The sequence below is a fragment of the Maylandia zebra genome, linkage group LG4 (assembly GCF_041146795.1).
Source record: "Maylandia zebra isolate NMK-2024a linkage group LG4, Mzebra_GT3a, whole genome shotgun sequence".
NCBI classification, from domain to species: domain Eukaryota; kingdom Metazoa; phylum Chordata; class Actinopteri; order Cichliformes; family Cichlidae; genus Maylandia; species Maylandia zebra.
This window is the reverse complement of record NC_135170.1, coordinates 36,710,680-36,731,527: the sequence shown is the minus strand read 5'-3', so window position 1 is coordinate 36,731,527 and position 20,848 is coordinate 36,710,680. Positions and strand designations below refer to the sequence as shown.

The 20,848-nt window shown below is 45.3% G+C and overlaps 1 protein-coding gene across 2 annotated transcripts; it reads left to right on the top strand.

The window, feature by feature from the left end:
- Positions 1-57: 57 nt before the first annotated feature.
- Positions 58-3,669, top strand: LOC112434770 (uncharacterized). Of its 2 annotated transcripts, XM_024802305.2 has the most exons (3): positions 58-1,543; positions 1,959-2,027; positions 2,155-3,669. In XM_024802305.2, the coding sequence occupies exons 2-3, from the start codon at positions 2,005-2,007 to the stop codon at positions 2,999-3,001; spliced, it is 870 nt and encodes a 289-aa protein (XP_024658073.1). In that variant the 5' UTR covers positions 58-1,543; positions 1,959-2,004; the 3' UTR covers positions 3,002-3,669. The 2 variants fall into 2 exon arrangements, with proteins under 2 accessions (XP_024658073.1, XP_024658072.1); XM_024802304.2 differs by having other exon boundaries at positions 58-2,027.
- Positions 3,670-20,848: the final 17,179 nt, after the last annotated feature.

The window sequence follows — 20,848 nt, the reverse complement described above, 5'->3', positions numbered from 1 at the left end:
GCTGATGTTTTTCTTTTCAAACTGATAGGTCAGAGTGACGTCGTTACAGTGAAGTAATCAGCTGATTTCCAGCTGTTTGGGTCAGCAGGATTCCTGCATCAGAGATGCTGAGATGAGAAACTCGCTCTGCCTGCTGATCCAGGTTAGAGCAGCTGCAGTGACACCTGGTGGTGGTGGGAGGTCATGACCTCTGTGTCTTGACATGACTCTTATGTCAACCTGAGCTGTGCTTGCAGAGGTGCTATGAACCAAAGACATACAAATTTTTTACTAATGAAGCAGACCCACAGACCTGCAAATCATTTACAGCTGTTCCAAAATAATAAATGATACAATAATAAAAAGGAGCCAGCTGAGGTGGTTCGGGCATCTGACAAGGATGCCCCCTGGGCGCCTCCTGGGTGAGGTGTTCGGGGCATATCCCACCAGGAGGAGGCCCCGGGGCAGACCCAGGACACGCTGGAGAGATTATATCTCTCGGCTGGCCTGGGAACGCCTTGGTGTTCCCCCGATAAGCTGGAGGAGGTGGCTGGGGAGAGGGAGGTCTGGGCTCTTCTGCTTAGGCTGCTGCCCCCGTGACCCGGCCCCGGATAAAGCAGATGAAGAAGATGGATGGATGGATGGATGGAATATAATAATAAAAATGAATAAATACAAAGGTCAGGCTTGAGGGCGACGTCTCACCTTTTTTTATTGCTCCTCATAAAACAGGACATGGAGACGATAGCTGATTGCTTCATGTTTTTTAAAACCTTTTAAAAACAGAAATGAAAAGAAAGAATAAAGATGTAATTCAGTTTTATTTATACAGCATCAAATCACAACAACAGTTGCCTCAAAGTGCTTTATACTATGAGGTAGATCCTACAATAATACATACAGAGAAAAATCCAACAATCATATGACCCCCTATGAGCAGCACTTTGGCGACAGCAGGAAGGAAAAACTCCCTTTTAACAGGAAGAAACCTCCGGCAGAACCAGGCTCAGGGAGGGGCGGGGCCATCTGCTGAGCCAGTGGTTGTTGTAAACAAACTTATAGCAGCATCTGTACATCATGTTTTTAAATCCATAACAGAAGTCTGTATTTCTCACAGCCAAAGCAGAAAACAAAGAACCACATGAAACAGAAATAAGATGGAGCAAACAGGTGTGGGTTCATCAGAACGGTGTGGGCCCAAGGTTGGAGCCACTGACACCTGTGGCTGTGGGAGGGGCTATTAAATGATGGGCAGATGTAACCCATAAGGTCACGTTGGTGTAGAGGCCCGACTTCGTGTTCATGAATGTGACGGCAGCTCTGAGGTCCTGCTGATCTCATCGTGTTAAAACTCTGAGTCATGTTTTTACTTTTGGTATCACATTTGGGGATTCCCCACTCAGTTTTTACTTTCATTTGGTACCTGTCCAGGTACTTTACCATACTTCAGCCAATCAGAGACCTGCAGCATAGTGGCGTGCCTTGACCAAAGGTCTATTCTATTCTATTCTATTCTATTCTATTCTACAGACTGCACAGGGTCAGAGCAGACGTTTTGGAGCAGGTAAGCAGATATTTTGTCTTTCTGAAAAGTTCCTTTGTTAGTTTGTCCACATGATGAGCAGGCTGGTCCATCACTGGACATTCATACATTATGGTGTAAATGTCATCAACATTTTTACCAGCCGTTGAGAGCAGGTGATGCACATGAAGTATGAATACAAACAGCAGCTAGTTGTTGTTGGGATTTTATTGAGGTTTGAATCAGACAAACAAACGACGTCTATGACGCAGCAACGTTCTTCGGTCAGTTTGAGGACACCGGTGTGCAAAGAGTGTTTGTTGCCTAGCAACGAAATTATCTTTAACTGAACTCTGATCATTTTCACTGCAAACTTTTTAAAATACTGAAGATAAACCAAGAGTCTATATTTATTTAGCTGAGATCTGACCAACATGATGTCGATTTTTAACCACAGCAAGCGCCTGAAGGACAACGCTAAAGACAGTCAAGCTTCTGAGGAGATGGACAGAGACGAGGAACTGGAGTAAGTCTGGAAGCAAAGAGTGAAATGAAACGAGGAGATTTTGGCTTTATTTTGTTTCAGGATCCATCTGTGGACAGATTAAATGTTTGTTGTGCTTAAAATGTTTTTTCCATAATTCCTGTTTCAGAAGATTGTTTCAGAGGTTACGCGTATTTAAACACTACAGAGCAGACAGACTGAGCAGCTGTGATGAAAGGCAAAGGCTGACAAAGCTGGCAATGAGAAGCTGCACAGATGAAGTCGTCCTGCAGTGGCTGAGAAAAAACTCAGAGTCTGACGCCTTCAGCAAACTCACAGACGTGTTCGACTTCCTGAAGAAACGCATTGATGAGGAGGAGAAGAAGAACCACAGCGATGATGTTCACATCACCTTTGTGGCTCATGGAGCAATCGGAGACTTCATGATCCCAGCCAGCTGTTACCTGCCTCTGCCCACCATCACTGACGTGCTCCTGTATTCTCCCTGGAACTGCGTCACTTCTGGTTTAGCGTACGGTATCGCTACAGGAAAACTGAGGCCTCAGCACAGAGTTTTTTACTGTAACGATAAAGAAAGCTGTACCATTCCTGATGACAAACATCGACCTGTGAACCTGCCAGATCACTGGAACTCACTGAAGAAAGCTGGAGCACAGATGGTCCCAAACATCACGCTTAGCCCTCTTAGAGATGATGATGGAGTGTGGAAATACTTTGAGTCTCTCTCAGCTAAACACGGCCCACCAGGAAGGAACCGCATCGTCATCCCGTTCATCCTCCCAGGACGGGAATATGAAAGCGTCCCGTTCTCTGTGGTGACCTTGGCTCTGTCCCTGGTGCTCCTCTCCTCCAGGTTTAAAGCCACTCTTCACTTCTCTGGTTGTCTCAGTGATCGCTCTACTGGAGCGAAATTTGACAGGAAGTATCTTCAGGAGCAGTACGCCTGCACCATCGACAACAGCTGGATGAAATGTTCACCTGAAGCTTTCAGATGATGATACGTGCTGCTTGTGTTAGACATGTTTGTGGACATTTTAGTGTAAAGATGAAGATGAAATGATAAAATTTTTCTATATTTGAGGCTCAGCTTCATGATGAAGGGACTTGAATCATCATTTAGAAATGTTCCAGCACCAGGTTTAAACTGACGTCTTCATTCAGTGTATCAGAAGCATATTTGGGTTTAAAGTGGTTCAGACACCTGTTCATAATCTGCTAACTTCTGTGGAGGTTATTAATATAAACAGACTCACCTGTTCTCGCTGCTCACAGGTGACGTGATACTGATTTATGTACATCAGGTTACATTGCACTGCGTGTTATACTTGTATAACTATGCATGTGACGAATAGAGAATCTTGAATCTTGTATTATGTAATATTTGGGTCTTTTATTGCTTCATGTGAGGGTTTAAATTCTGTACCAGAACAAAAAGTTCTGAGCCACAGCTTTCTAACTCTGAACCGTCTGTCACGTACCAAACATAGAAGTAACACAAGTCTACAAGTTGTACGTCTGTATTTTCATGCCTGCAGACTCGGTAATTATTTCTGATCTTTTGTTATTGTAAACCATGAAAATGTGAAGATGATGTTGTTTAAATGAAGAAGAACAGGATGAAAACCTGAAGCTGCTCATTAAAAACAATATCGTTTATATAAAATGTGCCTCGATCACTGGAAGAACATGTTGATGGCAGATACATGGAGCTCCACATGTGGCGGCTTTAAGAAATCCCAGCAGTGTTTGAAACAAAGACTCTACAGATCAAACCCATGAAGTTTATAGTAGTTACATGTCAATAAATGCTGAGTGAACAACACACACGTGCATACACACAAAAACAGAGTTGCAATGCCACCAGGAGCAGGTTGTGCTTCAGTATCTTCCTCAAAGACATCTCCACTTGAGGAGTGATAGAGGACTGCAAACCCTACTGACGGCCCGGCCTGAGCCTCGTCTGATGCATTCAGATGTGAAGATGTGGTTACGCATCAGTAAAGAAGCATTATGTAGGAATCATTAAATCAGGTGACTTACAGGAATCGGGATCTGTGTCATGGTCCAAACAGACACGTGACATGAACGTGATAAACTCACACAGCTGCTGTTGCTGAAGGCGTTCCTGTAAATGGTTTGGAAATCACCCCTGTGACTCCAGCAGTGCATGCCGTAGTTTCTCTTTCACTTGGTGACGCTCCAGGTGTTTCCCTCGTGCTACGTCAGACTGAGCCGGCCAATCAGATGAAGGATGCAGTTCATAAAGATCCTCCAAAGCTAGTACGATGAGGTCTTCTGTTTAGTGGCCTCTCTGACTCTGCATTCTCTAAATCGTTATGATGATGATGATGTCATCATTAAGATGTAATGGCCCTTTCCCATTGGTATCTACTTGGAAAGACTCGGTGCGGTTTTCAGTGTTTTCCATTAGGTCATAGTACCGGGTACCAGGTACTTTTTAGCACCTTCTCGGCCAGGCTTCCAAGCGATCCGAGCAGGTACTAAAATGTGACGTTGTCATACTGCATGAAACCGATTGGCTGGTCAGTAGTGCCACTCGATGAGTCATGAGACCATCTCATTTACAAAAATCAAAACTATGTTCGCTTTGATGTCCACCTTTGTTATCGTTGCATAATAATCACGTCCCGGGACATGTTGCTATGACAACTAGCTCACACACTGGGTTGTAACGGAAAACTAGTCGTGGCCAGTTGATCCAAGTAGCCCCCTAAATAGAAAGGGGGCTTAGTCACTGAGCTCATTCCTGAATGATGGCCTCATCAGTGGACTGAGCTCTACTGTCAGCAGGTTATTGATGTGCTGATGTCAACTTGACGAGCCACAGAAGAGTAACGAATTACAGAATCATGTTTTCATTTCATTCCTAAATTAATTTTTCATCATTTTCACAAATATTAATTATGCACCAATTTTCTGAATGTTGTCCTTGTCAAGAGACGTGGGACAGAGAGAGATCGTCCCCCGGCCACCCCCGTCATCACATTTAGCAGGAAAAAGGTCTAAACATCCAACTTTATGCATTAAAAAAGGATCAGAACCAGCAACAGAACCACATCATCCGCGAAAAGCAGAGACCACCCAACTGAAAGCCTTCCACACTTGGCTACACCTAGAAATTCTGTCCATAAAAAGTTATGAACAGAAACGGTGACAAAGGGCAGCCCTGGTAGAGCCCACCCACCGGGAACGCGTTCAACTTATTGCCGGCTGTGCGGACCAAGCTCTTGCAACGGTTGTATAAGGATTGAATGTCCTGTTGCAATGGGCCAGACAGCCCATACTCCTGAAGCACACTGTATCCGATGTTCGACTAATGGACGGACTCTCCTCTCCAGCACCCTGTCATAGACCTTCCCAGGGAGGCGGAGGAGTGTGATTCCCCTGTACTTGGAACACACCCTTCGTAAAGAGGGGACCACCACCCCGGTCTGCTAATACAGAGGTAACGCCCCTGATCTCCACGCAGCATTGTAGAGGCGTGTCAACCAAGAAAGCTCTTCAACATCCAGAGCCTTCAGAAACTCAGGGCAAACCTCATCCACCCCAGGGGCTCTGCCACCAAGGCCTCGTTTAACTGCCTCAGTGACAACAATGTATCAATGAAATCTAATTAAAGTAAAGTTGCATAAACTGAATGAAACATGAGGTTGAGTATGTGACTGAATGCCATGGTCCAGGGTGTTTCCCAGTGTTTTGTGTTTGACTTATGTTTTCTGATTATTGGTACCCCTCAACAAATATAAATACAGATACAAATACCGGCTGCTTTGCACATCTCTACCTTCAACTGATTCGATTTTACATTATTGATCTTGACGTATTGTGACTGCTTGTGTACACTGCATGAGGAGGGTGTTAAAGTGTCTTGTGCTGTAGCGAGGCCAGAAGGATCAGGACATGAGAATGTGCTAACGAGTCCTGTCTCAGTCACTTAACGACAGTGTTGGTCAAGTTACTAGAAAAAAGTAATCAGTAACTAATTACTGATTACTTCCCCAAAAAAGTAATCCCTTTACTTTACTGATTACTTATTTTCAAAAGTAATTAATTACTTAGTTACTTAGTCACTTAGTTACTTTTAAAAACACGATTTACAACCTGAATAGGTGATAAAGTGATAGATCTTTCAGCCCAATTCTACTTTTTCTGTATAATCCATCATACAAAATGTAATCAAATGGAAAAGTCTCTTTTTAAAACTTGTTTTATTAGTTTTAATCTTTTAACTTTATGCATCAAGCAAAAATTTTATTATCTGCAACATTCTCTGACTGGAAGAAATTAGTTTAACATTTAAACCTATTTTCTGCACATTCCAGCACATAAAATAAAATATTTTTTGTGTTTACACTCAGTCTTTCAAATAGATGCAAGTAAAACACAGCAGAAAATAAATAAAGTCAAAGACTCAGCGGTCCTGTTGCTCTATTTTCACCTGTAAAGCAGGAGTGGGGTAGGCGGAGGTTTACCCTGGTGTAGGTGTGCCGCGGTCAGTGGAAGAATCCGTGAGTTTCTCTGTGAGTTTCCCATTACGTCGTAGCTACTCGGTGCTTGTTGGAAGTTTAGGGGTTTTTTTCGCTGTAAAAAGAAGTTTTCTTCCCACGCACAGCGGACACTAATGTTTTTGTCACTTTTTATGGAATCAAACTCAAAGTAAGGTCAGTACTTCCACACTTTAAACGCTGCACGCTCATACTCTCTCTGCACTCGATATGTGATCCATTGTTGATCTGCACACAGCTGTTGTCACGAACGTCGCACTCGCTTACGTCACTGTCATGAGACATTCTCGCAAAAAATCACGGTTTTAGTAACGCAGTAACACAGCGTTCCTACGGGAAAGTAACGGTAATCTAATTACTGTTTTTGCAATAGTAATCCCTTACTTTACTAGTAACTTTACTCGTTACTTGAAAAAAAGTAATCAGATTACAGTAACGCGTAATCGGTACTGCCCATCTCTGCTTAACGATGATGGGGGGGGGGGGGGCTGATTCAACACACGAATGGCCCGAGGATAAAAACTCCTCTTGAGCCTCTCTGTTCTTGTTCGGATGGTGTGGAACCTTCTGCCTGATCTCAGAAGCTGGAACAGCTCGTTGCTGGGATGGGACGGGTCCTTCAAGTGCTCTAGTCCAGCATCTCCTGACGTAAATGTCCTGTAGGGACGGGAGAGCAGTCCTGCGGCAGCGTTTTGCCGTACGGATCACTCTCTGAAGAGCTTTTTTATCCTTGACACAGCTGTTCCCATACCAGGATGTGATGTTCTGTGTGAGGATGCTCTCCACAGCGCCTGCATAGAAAGTCCTGAGGATCACTGGAGAGACCCTGAACTTCCTATATAGCATGATCAATTGTATCAAACGCCTTTTTACAGTCTATAAAAACTAGAGATGGACCGATCCGATATTACGTATCGGTATCGGTCCGATACTGACCTAAATTACTGGATCGGATATCGGAGAAAAATAAAAAATGTAATCCGATCCATTAAATATCACGAAAGCACCTCACAAAACTTGCAACACGCCGTAACTCACCTCAGAACGTTAGCACGTCGGAGCAGTATGCATCACGTGATAGAGTGGCTGTGGCATGCGGGACCTGTCGGTGGTCTGGATAGCATTTGGAGCTTCGCTAGCAACCCGGCATTTCATCTCCGACAAAGTTATCCCCGAGAGAAGTAAAGCAAGTGTGTAAGTCCATCTCTGAATGTTTGTAAAGCATTCCTGCGTTAAGCTTAACGAGCGACTGCCTCTCGCTCTCCGGCTGCTACTTCAATCATGAAACTGCTTAACGATCAGCTGATCGGCTTTTCTGTCGCGAGTCCGTGTCTCTTGTTTGTTTTTGGCCCACTTTGCACCAGAAAGAGGAAACCAGCGGCTGAACAACAGCAGCACGTTTAAGCTTGATCAGCTGTTGTTAGAATGTATTTAATATTACTTTCTACACCAGGATCTTTTTCTACGTAGCTGACGCTGGTAACTGTGCAGGGGCGGATCTAGCAAAGTTTAGCCAGGGGGGCCGATAGGGCATTAACAGGGAAAAGGGGGCACAAAGACATACTTTTCTTTCTTATTCTCATTTAAAATGTCTAGCTTTTAATAAATAATTATCTGACACTCAAAGTTTTAATTTGATGTAAAATGAATAGAAGTCAATTACTGTATATAGTGACTATTAAGTCTAATATATATACCCTAGTAAGCTATAGTACTTTTTCCTTTGGGAAGGTACCATCTGTGCAGTCTGCAATTTTGTTGAAGAAAGATGTTGAATCTATTTAATATTTCTTGAAAAATAATTGATTTCTGTGCATTTTTTTCACACTGCATCAAATTAAGGTTGATTACGTCGATTAAGCATCATGAGGTGGCGCGTGAGGGGTGGTTCCCTATTTTTTATTTATTTATTTTTGTTGTTGCTGGGAGTTGGAACCCTATTAGTTAGGTTGCTTAATATTTACGGCATTGTAAAGCGCTTTGGGTGCCTTGAAAAGCGCTATATAAATGCAATCCATCCATTATTACAGTACTGGGTGAGTTACACCAATTAAAGTCCTACTACTGTTTTCAAGTTAAATCTATATTTGAATAAGCTGCTGAACAACATTGTATCCATCCATCCATCCACCTTCTTCCGCTTATCCAGGGCCGTATTGTGTTAATACAGTATGTCAAAATAAAAAAAAACCCTGTAAATTCAGGCAGGTGAGGTTGTGCTGAAAAGAATGACACAAACAAGGCAAAGATAAACAGTTTTTAAAGGTGAAACATAGAGTAAAATTAAAAGTAGTCGAAAACGGCCAATCATTCCCCAGACGGTTAAATCCTATGGATTCAGAATGGGATGTGATATCTGTGTGAAGGCAGATGAACAAATGTACTTGACTGAAGGACATATCCAGGTGAAAAAAGACCCCTCTCAGTGTTCCTGGACACCAACATAACACCATCCACAGTGAGCATCGTCTTCAGCTCTCCAGACTGACCTTGCTGTGGGTGGAATAATCTGTGCTGCTAAAACAAGCAGTTTGTAGCAGCACAGAATACAAGCACAGAAAAACTCAACGTCAGCAGTTTTACTTCTGCTGGACTTGTGAGGCTCTCTAAAGAAAGCAGAAGTCATACTGCAGAGACACGGCACACAGAGCAGCACTGAAACAACAGAAATCAGTTTCTATGACCAAAGAAAGTTTTTGATGTGAAATCTTTGTTGCCTTTGCTGTGAGTTTAATTGTGAGTCACCCTGCACCGTGTCGCGGAGGTGGCTGCTCCTCCCTGATCCTGATTCTGATGAGGTCCTTAAAAGTAAACTGGAACAAGTGTGGACCCAGCAGGACCTTCAGTGGAGAACCTGGGCAACCAACCAAGATCCTTACCAAGGACCAGACTGTCAGCTGCTAGCACCAATAATAGAGCACACTCATAATCTCACATATTTGTGGTACATTAGTGATCTGATGGCTGTGTATAGAACAAAGCAGCATCTACAGGTTTGGGCATCATGAACATTGATTCAAATACTTTTCTTGTGGAGTGCCGATGCTTTCCTGGTGTCTGCCCCTCTCTCTGGGTGAGTGTGGGAAAATGATTTGTTATTTCTGGTTTGAATTTGAACGTTAGCTTTCTTCACTCCCTCTGGTTTTATGAATGAAACCCAGTCAGTGAGAAACGTCTGCAGCCAGCGAGGCAGCACTGAACTGCTCGCTACGACGTCACACACACTCCTGCAGGTGTGTGTGGAAGCAGGAAGGCTCGGTGTTTAAAAGGACAAAACGGTGAATGTCTGTATAACTGTTGGGTTATTATGACACGAAGCACTCACACAGCAGCTCATGATGCTGAATAATTGCAGCTGCTTCTCAGAAACAACCACAGCAGCACGATCAGTGTCCTAATAACTGATCATTGAATGCAGTATAAACAAACTCAGCATCTTTGGAATCAGAAAGGATTCATCCAGGAGCAAGCAGCAAAATTTAAAGACACCAAGAAGGTTCCAAAAGAAACGCAAGAGAAAGGACGACGTGGAGGGAAGGTGTAAGGCTTACCGCATTCATTACAGTGTTGGAGTTACTGCACGTGTTTCTGGTGCTTTAGTTTTATCTGAGAAAATGAAAGTTTTCACAGGAATTAAAGAAAACTTAAATTGACTTTCAGTGAAGTTTTAATATGAAGCAGTTTGCGTGTCTACAACTTTTTATCAAAGTATAAAAAAGATGATCGATGATTTCAAATCTTCTGCTGTTTGCAGACAAAGTTGATAAATCAAGTCTAACACATCGACTGTGCAGCGAGTGGATCAGGACCACGAGGGGAACCTCACCCTCTGCATCCAGGCTGTGTACCTGCAGAACCTGTGTTGCCCCAGCACAAACTGGCTTTGGGTGTAAAAGAAAAAGTACTGTTGGTATTTAGAAAGTGCACATTGGTAAGATTGTATGTGGGAGGTGGGAACTTCTGTGACTCTCTGAGGATCTCTTCTCCAGGCTTCTTGAAGGACGTTCAGAGCTCTTCTTTGGATGTTTCTGCCTCAGGATGTCCTTACCAATGTTCCCTCTAATGTTTCATGTGTCTGAACACACAAACTCCCTGAGCGGACACTTGGACCACAGTGAGCAACAGCAGACGTGAGCACACGGTCACGCCAGCATCGAATCCATGCAGGTTACATGGTTCATTAAAGTAATCAAATTACAGCATTTACATTTATGTTAGACTACTTTTAGTTAACTGCTTTAGCCCACTTACAATGAAAATGTAAAACGTCTTGCTTATGACCTGTGCAGCATGTTAACAATATTGGAAGTAAAAGTAACTTGAACTCCAATTTTGAAAACACAACTTTCTTTCTTTTCTTTTTTTTTTCATATAAAGCTCTGACTTCTGAGTCTGTGGTCTGTTAGAGAGTCTGTAACTCTGCAAAATACAGTAAATAATGACCAATGTTGGGCAGGTAATGATATAGTTACTTCTTCAAAAAAGTAACTGAGTAATGCAAACAACAAAGTTTTTTGCAGCTGTTTACCTAAAAATGCAGCCAAGGCGTTTTTTAAACAAACATTTCAAACTATTTACAGAACAATCAGCTGTTCTGCATCAAATCTGATGCCACGCAAATTATTTGTGCCGCTCCAAAAAATAATTTCTGTCCACTATGAGATGAAGGAGAACAACAGCCTGATACCTGCAGGCCTGACAGCAGCAGATGTGTCACTGCTGTAACACCTGTAACACTCAGCAGGCGCCTCATTGTTCTGACACACAACAAAACTACACTACACACTGACTACACACTAACTACACAAGATTTGTGCTAAACGTCGCAGATCTCTCACATCTCAAACACGCCGTCACTCCTAAAACTTCCCCCTTCCTAAACAACTAAATGTCATGTAGCCATATCATTTTTTGATTCGTCCACATGGTACATTTTTCCACCAATAGGAAAGGCTGGGGGTGTTTTTGGTGTCTTTGCTCACAGGCTTTCGAGCGTTTTCCTTATAAAACGCCGTTTTTACCGTTTCTTCCCGCAGTAAATATAAACAACGACAGTATTCAGGAAGAAAAACAAACATTGCATATTTTTATCATAACTCTGGTTTTACGCGGCCGATCAACACAATTTAAAAACTGGTATAAAGTCCACACTTTTTTTCGCAGAGGCCGTGCCAGCAGTGCGCAATCATGCACGCGCGCAGCTTAGAGGGAACATTGGTGGTGAATGTTTTAGGGACGGATGGGTTTGGTTTCACATGGTTCACTTCTCTGCTACAAAAGCAACCAATAAAAACTCCAGTTACTGACAATACTGTCAAATTCACCTCAATGTCTTCAAAATGACCGTTTCCAGAGGTATGCACAGTTTTTTAAAAGTCAAATGATCATTTATACTTAATGTAATAACACTTTGGTTAAAATGCTTAGAGTTGTATTTTATAATCAGCATTGGAAACATTCTGTAGAACTTTATTCTCATATTCAGATGAGATTGTAGGAGATTCAGCAGGCACCAATGTTTCAGATGTGGAAATCTTCTCTTCTCTCCAGTAAACACAAGTTGCTGCAATGATGTAACTTGAAGGATCCTGAGAAATGGAAGATCTGTCAGAATGATTAGTCTGGTTTGGTGTTTACAGCCTTTTAAAGCCGACTGCACAAACTACATTTAGCTTCTTACATTTCGATATTTAATATAATACTGAGGTGCAGGTGATAGAGGACGTATTACTTGGACATGGGCTGAACCTCTGACACTGATCTCTGCTGCCATCTGCTGTTTCCGCAGCAGATGGCAGTATATACATACATACATACATATATATATATATATATATATATATATATATATATTTATTAGGGGTGCAACGATACTCGTATCGATATTGAACCGTTCGATACAGTGCTTTCGGTTCGGTACGCATATGTATCGAACAATACAAAATTTTTAATTTGTTTTATCAACTTTCCTTCTGACGATGCTGTCTGTGTTGAGAGCTCAGTGGATCTGCGCTCGACTACTCCGCCTAGGCTGCACTGTCGAGCGCAGATCCACTGAGCGCAGTGCAAGCTAGCAAGACAGAAGCTAAGCTCGTTGCAACATGGCAAATTGAACCTCCCCCACCCTCATTCAGATCTGGCGTTTGGAATTATTTTGGTTTTCATGTGACGTATGACCCTGAAGGTAAGCGCGTCATGGACTAAAGTAAAACAGTATGTCGGATGTGCCACGCAATGCTCAATTACATGGGTGGGAACTAGTGCGTCATTTCAGATTAACGCTGACAGCACTAGTGGGAACACAACGAATATGACTGCACATTTACTCCGACAGCATCCTAGTGCAAAGACAAGTGGAAGCAGACAAGCAAGCATGCTACAAACTTTACCCGAGTCATTTAGACCAGCGGTCCCCAACCCCCGGGCCTCGGACTCGTACCGGTCCGTGAGTCGTTTGGTACCGGGCCGCGAGAGTTGAGGCTCAGGTGTGAAATGTTTGGTTTTCAGGGTTTTTATCAGTTTTCAGCTTGTTGTATTTATCCGCGACACCTTAAAGGCCGGTCTTTGAAAATATTGTCGGGCATAAACCGGTCCGTGGCGCAAAAAAGGTTGGAGACCGCTGATTTAGACAGCCGTTAGCACATGATTCTCCTTATGGGGACCTGATATGTTTAATATGCTGCTGAGAATATAGCCCAGAAGAAGCGTATAGTATAGCTTTTATTTTGAAAGAGCCATTTCTCTGTAATAAACTCTGTTTTCCAAAGATGAGCGATTTCTCCATCAGGTAGATTTATTATTAAATGGTAAATGGTAAATGGCCTGCATTTGTATAGCGCTTTTCTAGTCCATAGGACCCCAAAGCGCTTCACACTACATTCAGTCATCCACCCATTCACACACACATTCACACACTGGCGATGGCAAGCTACATTGTAGCCACAGCTGCCCTGGGGCGCACTGACAGAGGCGAGGCTGCCGGACACAGGCGCCACCGGGCCCTCTGACCATCACCAGTAGGCAAACATGGGGTTAGTATCTTGCCCAAGGATATTTGACATGCAGCCCGGAGGCAGCCTGGGATCGAACCACCGACCTTCTGATTAGTGGCTGACTTGCTCTGCCACCTGAGCTACAGCCACCCTGTTATTATTATTATTTCTTTGTTATTTCAGCAACTTAAAAACTGTACTTTTGAGTTAAAATATATATTTATAATTTTCCATAAATGACAAATTAAAAAAGCATGAACATTTTTCCATCCATCCATCCATCCATCTTCATCCGCTTATCCGAGGTCGGGTCGCGGGGGTAGCAGCCTAAGCAAAGAGGTCCAGACCTCCCTCTCCCCAGCCACCTCCTCCAGCTTGTCCGGGGGAATCCCAAGGCGTTCCCAGGCCAGCCGAGAGATATAATCTCTCCAGCGTGTCCTGGGTCTGCCCCGGGGCCTCCTCCCGGTGGGACATGCCTGGAACACCTCACCCAGGAGGCGCCCAGGGGGCATCCTTGCCAGATGCCCGAACCACCTCAGCTGGCTCCTTTCGATGTGGAGCAGCAGCTGCTCTACTCTAAGCCCCTCCCGGATGGCCGAACTTCTCACCCTATCTCTAAGGGAGAGGCCAGCCACCCTTCGGAGGAAGCTCATTTCCGCCGCTTGTATCCGCGATCTCGTTCTTTCGGTCACTACCCACAGCTCGTGGCCATAGGTGAGGGTAGGGACGTAGATCGACCGGTAAATTGAGAGCTTCGCTTTTACACTCAGCTCCCTCTTCACCACGACTGACCGGTGCAGCGTCCGCATTACTGCAGCCGCAGCCCCAATCCGTCTGTCGATCTCCAGCTCCCTTCTCCCATCACTCGCGAACAAGACCCCGAGATACTTGAACTCCTCCACTTGGGGAAGGAACTCATCCCCGACCCGGAGTGGGCACTCCACCCTTTTCCGGCTGAGAACCATGGCCTCAGATTTGGAGGTGCTGATCCTCATTCCCGCTGCGTTACACTCGGCTGCGAACCGCTCCAGTGCGAGCTGGAGGCCCTCACCCGATGAAGCCAACAGAACCACATCATCCGCAAAAATCAGAGATGAGATTCTGAGGCCACCAAAGCGAAAGCCCTCCGCCACTTGGCTGCGCCTAGAAATCCTGTCCATAAAAATTATGAACAGAACCGGAGACAAAGGGCAGCCTTGGCGGAGCCCATCACCCACCGGGAACGAGTCCGACTTATTGCCGGCAATGCGAACCAAGCTCTTGCAACGGTTGTATAGGGATTGAATGGCCCGTAGCAATGGGCCAGACACCCCATACTCGCGCAACACCTCCCACAGGACGCCCCGAGGGACACGGTCGAATGCCTTCTCCAGGTCCACAAAACACATGTAGACTGGTTGGGCAAACTCCCATGCACCCTCAAGTATCCTCGAGAGGACAAAGAGCTGGTCCAGTGTTCCGCGACCAGGACGAAAACCGCATTGTTCCTCCTGTATCCGAGGTTCGACTAGCGGACGAACCCTCCTCTCCAGCACCCTGGCATAGACTTTCCCGGGGAGGCTGAGGAGTGTGATCCCCCTGTAGTTGGAACACACCCTCCGGTCCCCCTTCTTGAAGATGGGGACCACCACCCCGGTCTGCCAGTCCACAGGTACTGCCCCTGATCTCCACGCAACATTGCAGAGACGTGTCAACCAAGACAGCCCTACAACGTCCAGAGCCTTCAGGAACTCGGGGCGGACCTCATCGACACCAGGGGCTCTGCCACCAAGGAGTTGTTTAACTGCCTCAGTGACCTCGCCCCCGGAAATCGGTGGGTCACACCCCTCATCCCCAGACTCTGCTTCCTCCCCGGAAGACGTGTCAGTGGGATTAAGGAGGTCCTCGAAGTATTCCTTCCACCGCCCGACAATTTTCTCAGTCGACGTCAACAGCGCTCCGCCAGCACTATACACAGTGCAGGTAGAGCACCGCTTTCCCCTCCTGAGACGCCTGACGGTTTGCCAGAATCTCTTCGAGGCAGTCCGAAAGTCTTTTTCCATGGCCTCTCCGAACTCCTCCCACACCCGAGTTTTTGCTTCAGCCACTGCCCGAGCCGCATTCCGCTTGGCCTGTCGATACCTGTCGGCTGCCTCCGGAGTCCCACAGGCTAACCAAGCCCGATAGGCCTCCTTCTTCAGCCTGGTGGCTCCCTTCACCTCTGGTGTCCACCATTTGGTTCGGGGATTACCACCACGGCAGGCACCAACCACCTTGCGGCCGCAGCTCAATGCAGCAGCGTCGGCAATGGAGACGCTGAACATGGTCCATTCGGACTCAATGTCCCCAGTCTCCCTCGGAATGCTGTTGAAGCTCTGCCGGAGGTGTGCGTTGAAGATCTCGCGGACTGGGGCCTCTGCTAGACGTTCCCAGCACACCCTCACTACGCGTTTAGGTGCACCAGGTCTGTCCAGCGTCCTCCCCCGCCACCTGATCCAACTCACCACCAGGTGGTGATCAGTTGACAGCTCAGCCCCTCTCTTTACCCGAGTGTCCAGAACATATGGTCGCAGGTCTGGTGATACGATTACAAAATCGATCATCGACCTACGGCCTAGAGCATCCTGGTGCCACGTGCACTTATGGACACTCTTATGTTCGAACAGGGTGTTCGTTATGGCCAAACTGTGATTAGCACAGAAGTCCAATAACAAAGCACCGCTCGGGTTCAGATCAGGGAGGCCGTTCCTCCCAATCACGCCCCTCCAGGTCTCGCTGTCGTTACCCACGTGAGCATTGAAGTCTCCCAGCAGGACAACAGAGTCTCCAGGTGGAGCACCTTCCAGCACCCCCCCCAGGGACTCTAAGAAGGCTGGGTACTCCGAACTGCCACTCGGCGCATAAGCGCAGATGACAGTCAGGACCCGTTCCCCGACCCTAAGGCGCAGGGAACAAACCCTCTCGTCCACCGGGAAAAACCCCAACGTACCGGCAGCAAGCCGAGGGGATATAAGAATACCCACCCCAGCCCGCCGCCTCTCACCAGGGGCAACTCCAGACTGAGACAGAGTCCAGCCCCTCTCCAGGAGACTGGTTCCAGAGCCCATACAATGCGTAGAGGTGAGCCCAACTATATCTAGCCGGTACCTCTCAACCTCACGCACCAACTCAGGCTCCTTCCCCACCAGAGAGGTGACATTCCATGTCCCTATTGCCAGTCTTGGCAGCCGGGGGTCGGTCCGCCAGGGCCTCCGCTCCTGGCCGCCACCCGGCTCACAATGCACCCGACCCCTATGGCGCCTCCTGCGGGTGGTGGGCCTGCGGGAGGATGGGCCCATGTCTCCTCTTCGGGCTGTGCCCGGCCGGGCCCCATGGACTAAGGCCCGGCCACCAGACGCTCGCCCTCGGGCACCCTCCCCGGGCCTGGCTCCAGGGCGGGGCCCCGGTAACCCTATCCCGGGCAGGGTAAACTGTTCCCTCGATATTCTTTTCATGGGGGTCTTCTGAATCGCTCTTTGTCTGGTCCCTCACCCAGGACCAGTTTGCCATGGGAGACCCTACCAGGGGGCAAAAGCCCCCAGACAACATAGCCCCTGGGATCCCTGGGACACACAAACCCCTCCACCACGATAAGGTAGCGATTCAAGGAGGAGCATGAACATTTTTTTTGTATCGAAAAAATATCGAACCATGTATATATGTATATTAGGGGTGCAACGATATTCGTATCGATATTGAACTGTTCGATACAGTGCTCTCGGTTCGGTACGCATATGTATCGAACAATACAAAATTTGTAATTTATTTTATCAACTTTCCTTCTGACGATGCTGTCTGTGTGGAGCGCTCAGTGAATCTGTGTTCGACTACTCCGCCTAGGGTCGACAGTGCAGCCTAGGCGGAGTAGTCGAACACAGATTCACTGAGCGCTCCACACAGACAGCATCGTCAGAAGGAAGAGCGCAGGGCAAGCTAGCGAGACAGAAGTTAAGCTCTCCTTACAACATATACCTCCCCCACCCTCATTCAGATCTGGCGTTTGGAATTATTTTGGTTTTCATGTGACGTATGACCCTGAAGGTAAGCGAGTCATGGACTAAAGTAAAACAGTATGTTGGATGTGCCATGCAATGCTCAATTACATGGGTGGGAACTAGTGTGTTAGCGCAGTTAGCTCGTTAAGGTGTTGGCCGTCTAGCCCCATGCACGGGGCGATCGGCGGTAGCTCGTTAACGGAGATTTGCCGTGTTGTGGCGTTAAGGTCATTTCAACGAGATTAACCTGAAAGCACTAGTGGGAACACAACGAATATGACTGCACATTTACTCCGACATCATCCTAGTGCAAAGACAAAAACAACAAGCATGCTACTAACTTTAGCCGAGTCATTTAGACAGCTGTTAGCACGTGATTCTCCTTATGCTGCTGAGAATATAGCCCAGAAGAAGCGGATAGTATAGCTTTTATTTTGGAAAGAGCCATTTCTCTGTAATAAACTCTCTTTTCCAAAGATGAGTGATTCCTCAATCAGATACAGGGCTCGCAATATCGCTAGCCCGACGTCCTGGAGCTAGCGATTTTTTTTCAGTCGGGCTACCAAAATCTATCTCTGCCCTGCCCGTCGGGCTATTGTAGGAAAAATATATGTCAATGCTTTTGCATTCTTTCAGAAATGTAGCTGGGTAATTATGTCATTGGCATCGGTGAGCCACTGTCAATATGTGACATATTGAAGTCGCGTTTGAATTTGCGCTTGTTTTTTGCTTTCACTTTGCAATCGTGCGAACTGTGTATAGAGAGCGACAGCACTGATCTGTGAGTGATGATAATTTGTGCACCAATTCCTCTGACATCGTCTTATTAATCGTTAGCTTACTATGCAAACATGACAAGTGAAATCTCCCGCAGCTTAAACATGTGAGAGGTTGATCGCGCAGAGAATCGCTGAGCTTATGTGAGTGCGTGTGTAAAAGCAGCAGGATATATATTTTAGTTCTGCTGAGCCAAATAAGACCGGTCAGGGTGAAGAAGTGACAGCCAAAGAAAAGCTTACCACAAAACGGAGAAGTTATGACAAATCAGACTATAAGGCAAAAAGAAAGTGCAGCTTTATGGTTTCATGGACAAAAGAATTTCTGTGGCTGCAATATGACGAGCTAAATAACCAGGGCTGCACATAAGTGGTCCGCAGGTGCACATTCGCTGTCAAAATAAAAAACACGCACAAGGGTTAGGGTTAAATTTAAAAACTGTACTTTTGAGTTAAAATATATATTTATAATTTTAATAAATGACAAATTAAAAATGCATGAACATTTTTTTTGTATCGAAAAAATATCGAACCGTGACACCAAAGTATCGAACCGAACCGAACCGTGAATTTTGTGTATCGTTGCACCCCTAATGTATATATATATATGATTAATAAGGGTATGGTTTAACCAAGCACAGGTGGATCTTGAAAAAGTTACAAAAAAGTCTGATCTAAACACTTTGCATGAAGGCTAAAGACACACAACCTTTAACAAATGTCAGAATAAGAAACATTAAAGATGATTAATGAAGGCCGATGACCTTTTTATTTTATTCTTTTTGACACGACACGGTTTGCTTTCAGCTGTTCGGCTCTGCTGATATATCGTGGCAGCACAGTTTCACACTGATCAAAGATCAAACAGTGAGCTTCTGTATAGAAATAAAGGTTAAAACTCAGAAGTGGTTCTGTCTGATTTCAGGCCTTTCAGTCTTGAGAGCCTAAAGAATGATTAGCAGGTATGGAAACCTTGAGCACCCTCCTCAGGTGGACTCTCCATGGATTGATCTTTGTTCTCTGCAGATGTGAAGATGTCAGCAGCACAACCTCCATAGCCTGAGCTGCGCTTCCCATTGGCTGCGTGTTAACTGTTGTCAGAGGTAGATGTGCATTAATATTATGATATATGTTTGAATTAATTTGCAGTGAAAAACACAAAATGGCAAAATCCCATGCAGCACTTTGGTGCAAAGTGGTAAACAGACTGGTTCTTCTATAACGCTTTTCTACTCTCAACACTCAAAGCACTTTACACAACTTGTACATTCACCCATTCACACACGCACTTCCATCAATGCTGTTTCTAGATGGTTCCAATCCAACATTCACACACGTTCACACGCCGATGGATGCGTCACAGAGCAACATGGGGTTCATATCTTGGATATGTGGCATGCAGACTGGAGCAGACTGGGATCGAATCGCCAACCCTTCGGTTAGTAGGTACCTGCTGTCTGTGCAGTCAAAGATTTATTAATGTTCATTTTTATTATCTATAATAAAAATTCCCACGATGACTCAGGCTGCAGTTTAAGCTGCAGTAAGAGGATGTGGTTACACCAAACCACTTCATCTGTTAACTTCCTGAAACTAAGTACCCCTCACAGAGCAGCGAGCATCAGTCCAGACTTCCAGCGAATAAACAGGTAAAGTCTTTTTCACATTTCTTTTAACAATAAAACTGGAGCTACAGATGTTTCTAAACCTGAATCCAACTGAAGTGACCTTGGATTCAACATGGGTGTGAAATCTGCAGTCAGTAGGGAAGCTGTTGCTGCTTCCTGGAAGTTGCGTGTTTCTTTCTTTCTTTTTTATGAAGCCGTTCAGTGTAATGAAAGTGTCAGCTGATAAAAGAACGTCTTTCTTTCTTTCTCTCACAAAATCTTCAATCACACAGTAAACTGCTGCAGTGCAGGCTCGCTGTGAAAACCACAGTGTACAGGAAACCACTCATGCAAGCTGTTGTGCGACGCGGAGTTATTTCATGTGAATGAGCAACAATTTGGGACTTCAAAGGGATCCCTGGGGTGTGCCACAGGTGTAGATGTATTATTACACTGGAGTAACATTGGAGCGAACGTTGACAAAAAATGTAACAGTTTTTATCAAATGGACAGAGATGTTCCGACTATTTTCAGGAAGTATGACTGCATGCGTTTTAAAAATAGCTTTGTGTCTGCAGTAGACCTAAAAAGGCTGAACAGTATTCTAAGGCAGGTCTGGTCAGATTCAGCAGTCAAGTATTTATCAAAGCGGTTACTGATTAATGGTCTGTCAACATAAAATATATTACTGTCATCTGCAAACATAAATCATTTTTAAACATTACGACGTCTTTACATTAGAGAAACATTAATGCACATCAGGCACACTGTGTAACACGTGCACGGAGGTAAGAACACAATAAACCAGCAGCACAACAACTAATATCAATTACAACATCATATATGATGAGTATACCTGCCTGGTCGTTTCCACGTGTATCAGTGCCTGTCAGGTTTTTTGCTGCAGTGCTGTGGACACAGAGTGACT

Excerpts from the sequence above, each read along its gene's own strand:
- LOC112434770 (XM_024802304.2), top strand. The coding sequence starts at position 1,936 with ATGATGTCGATTTTTAACCACAGCAAGCGCCTGAAGGACAACGCTAAA. Across the intron at positions 2,028-2,154 it reads GACAGAGACGAGGAACTGGA|AAGATTGTTTCAGAGGTTAC; the intron begins GTAAGTCTGGAA and ends TTCCTGTTTCAG.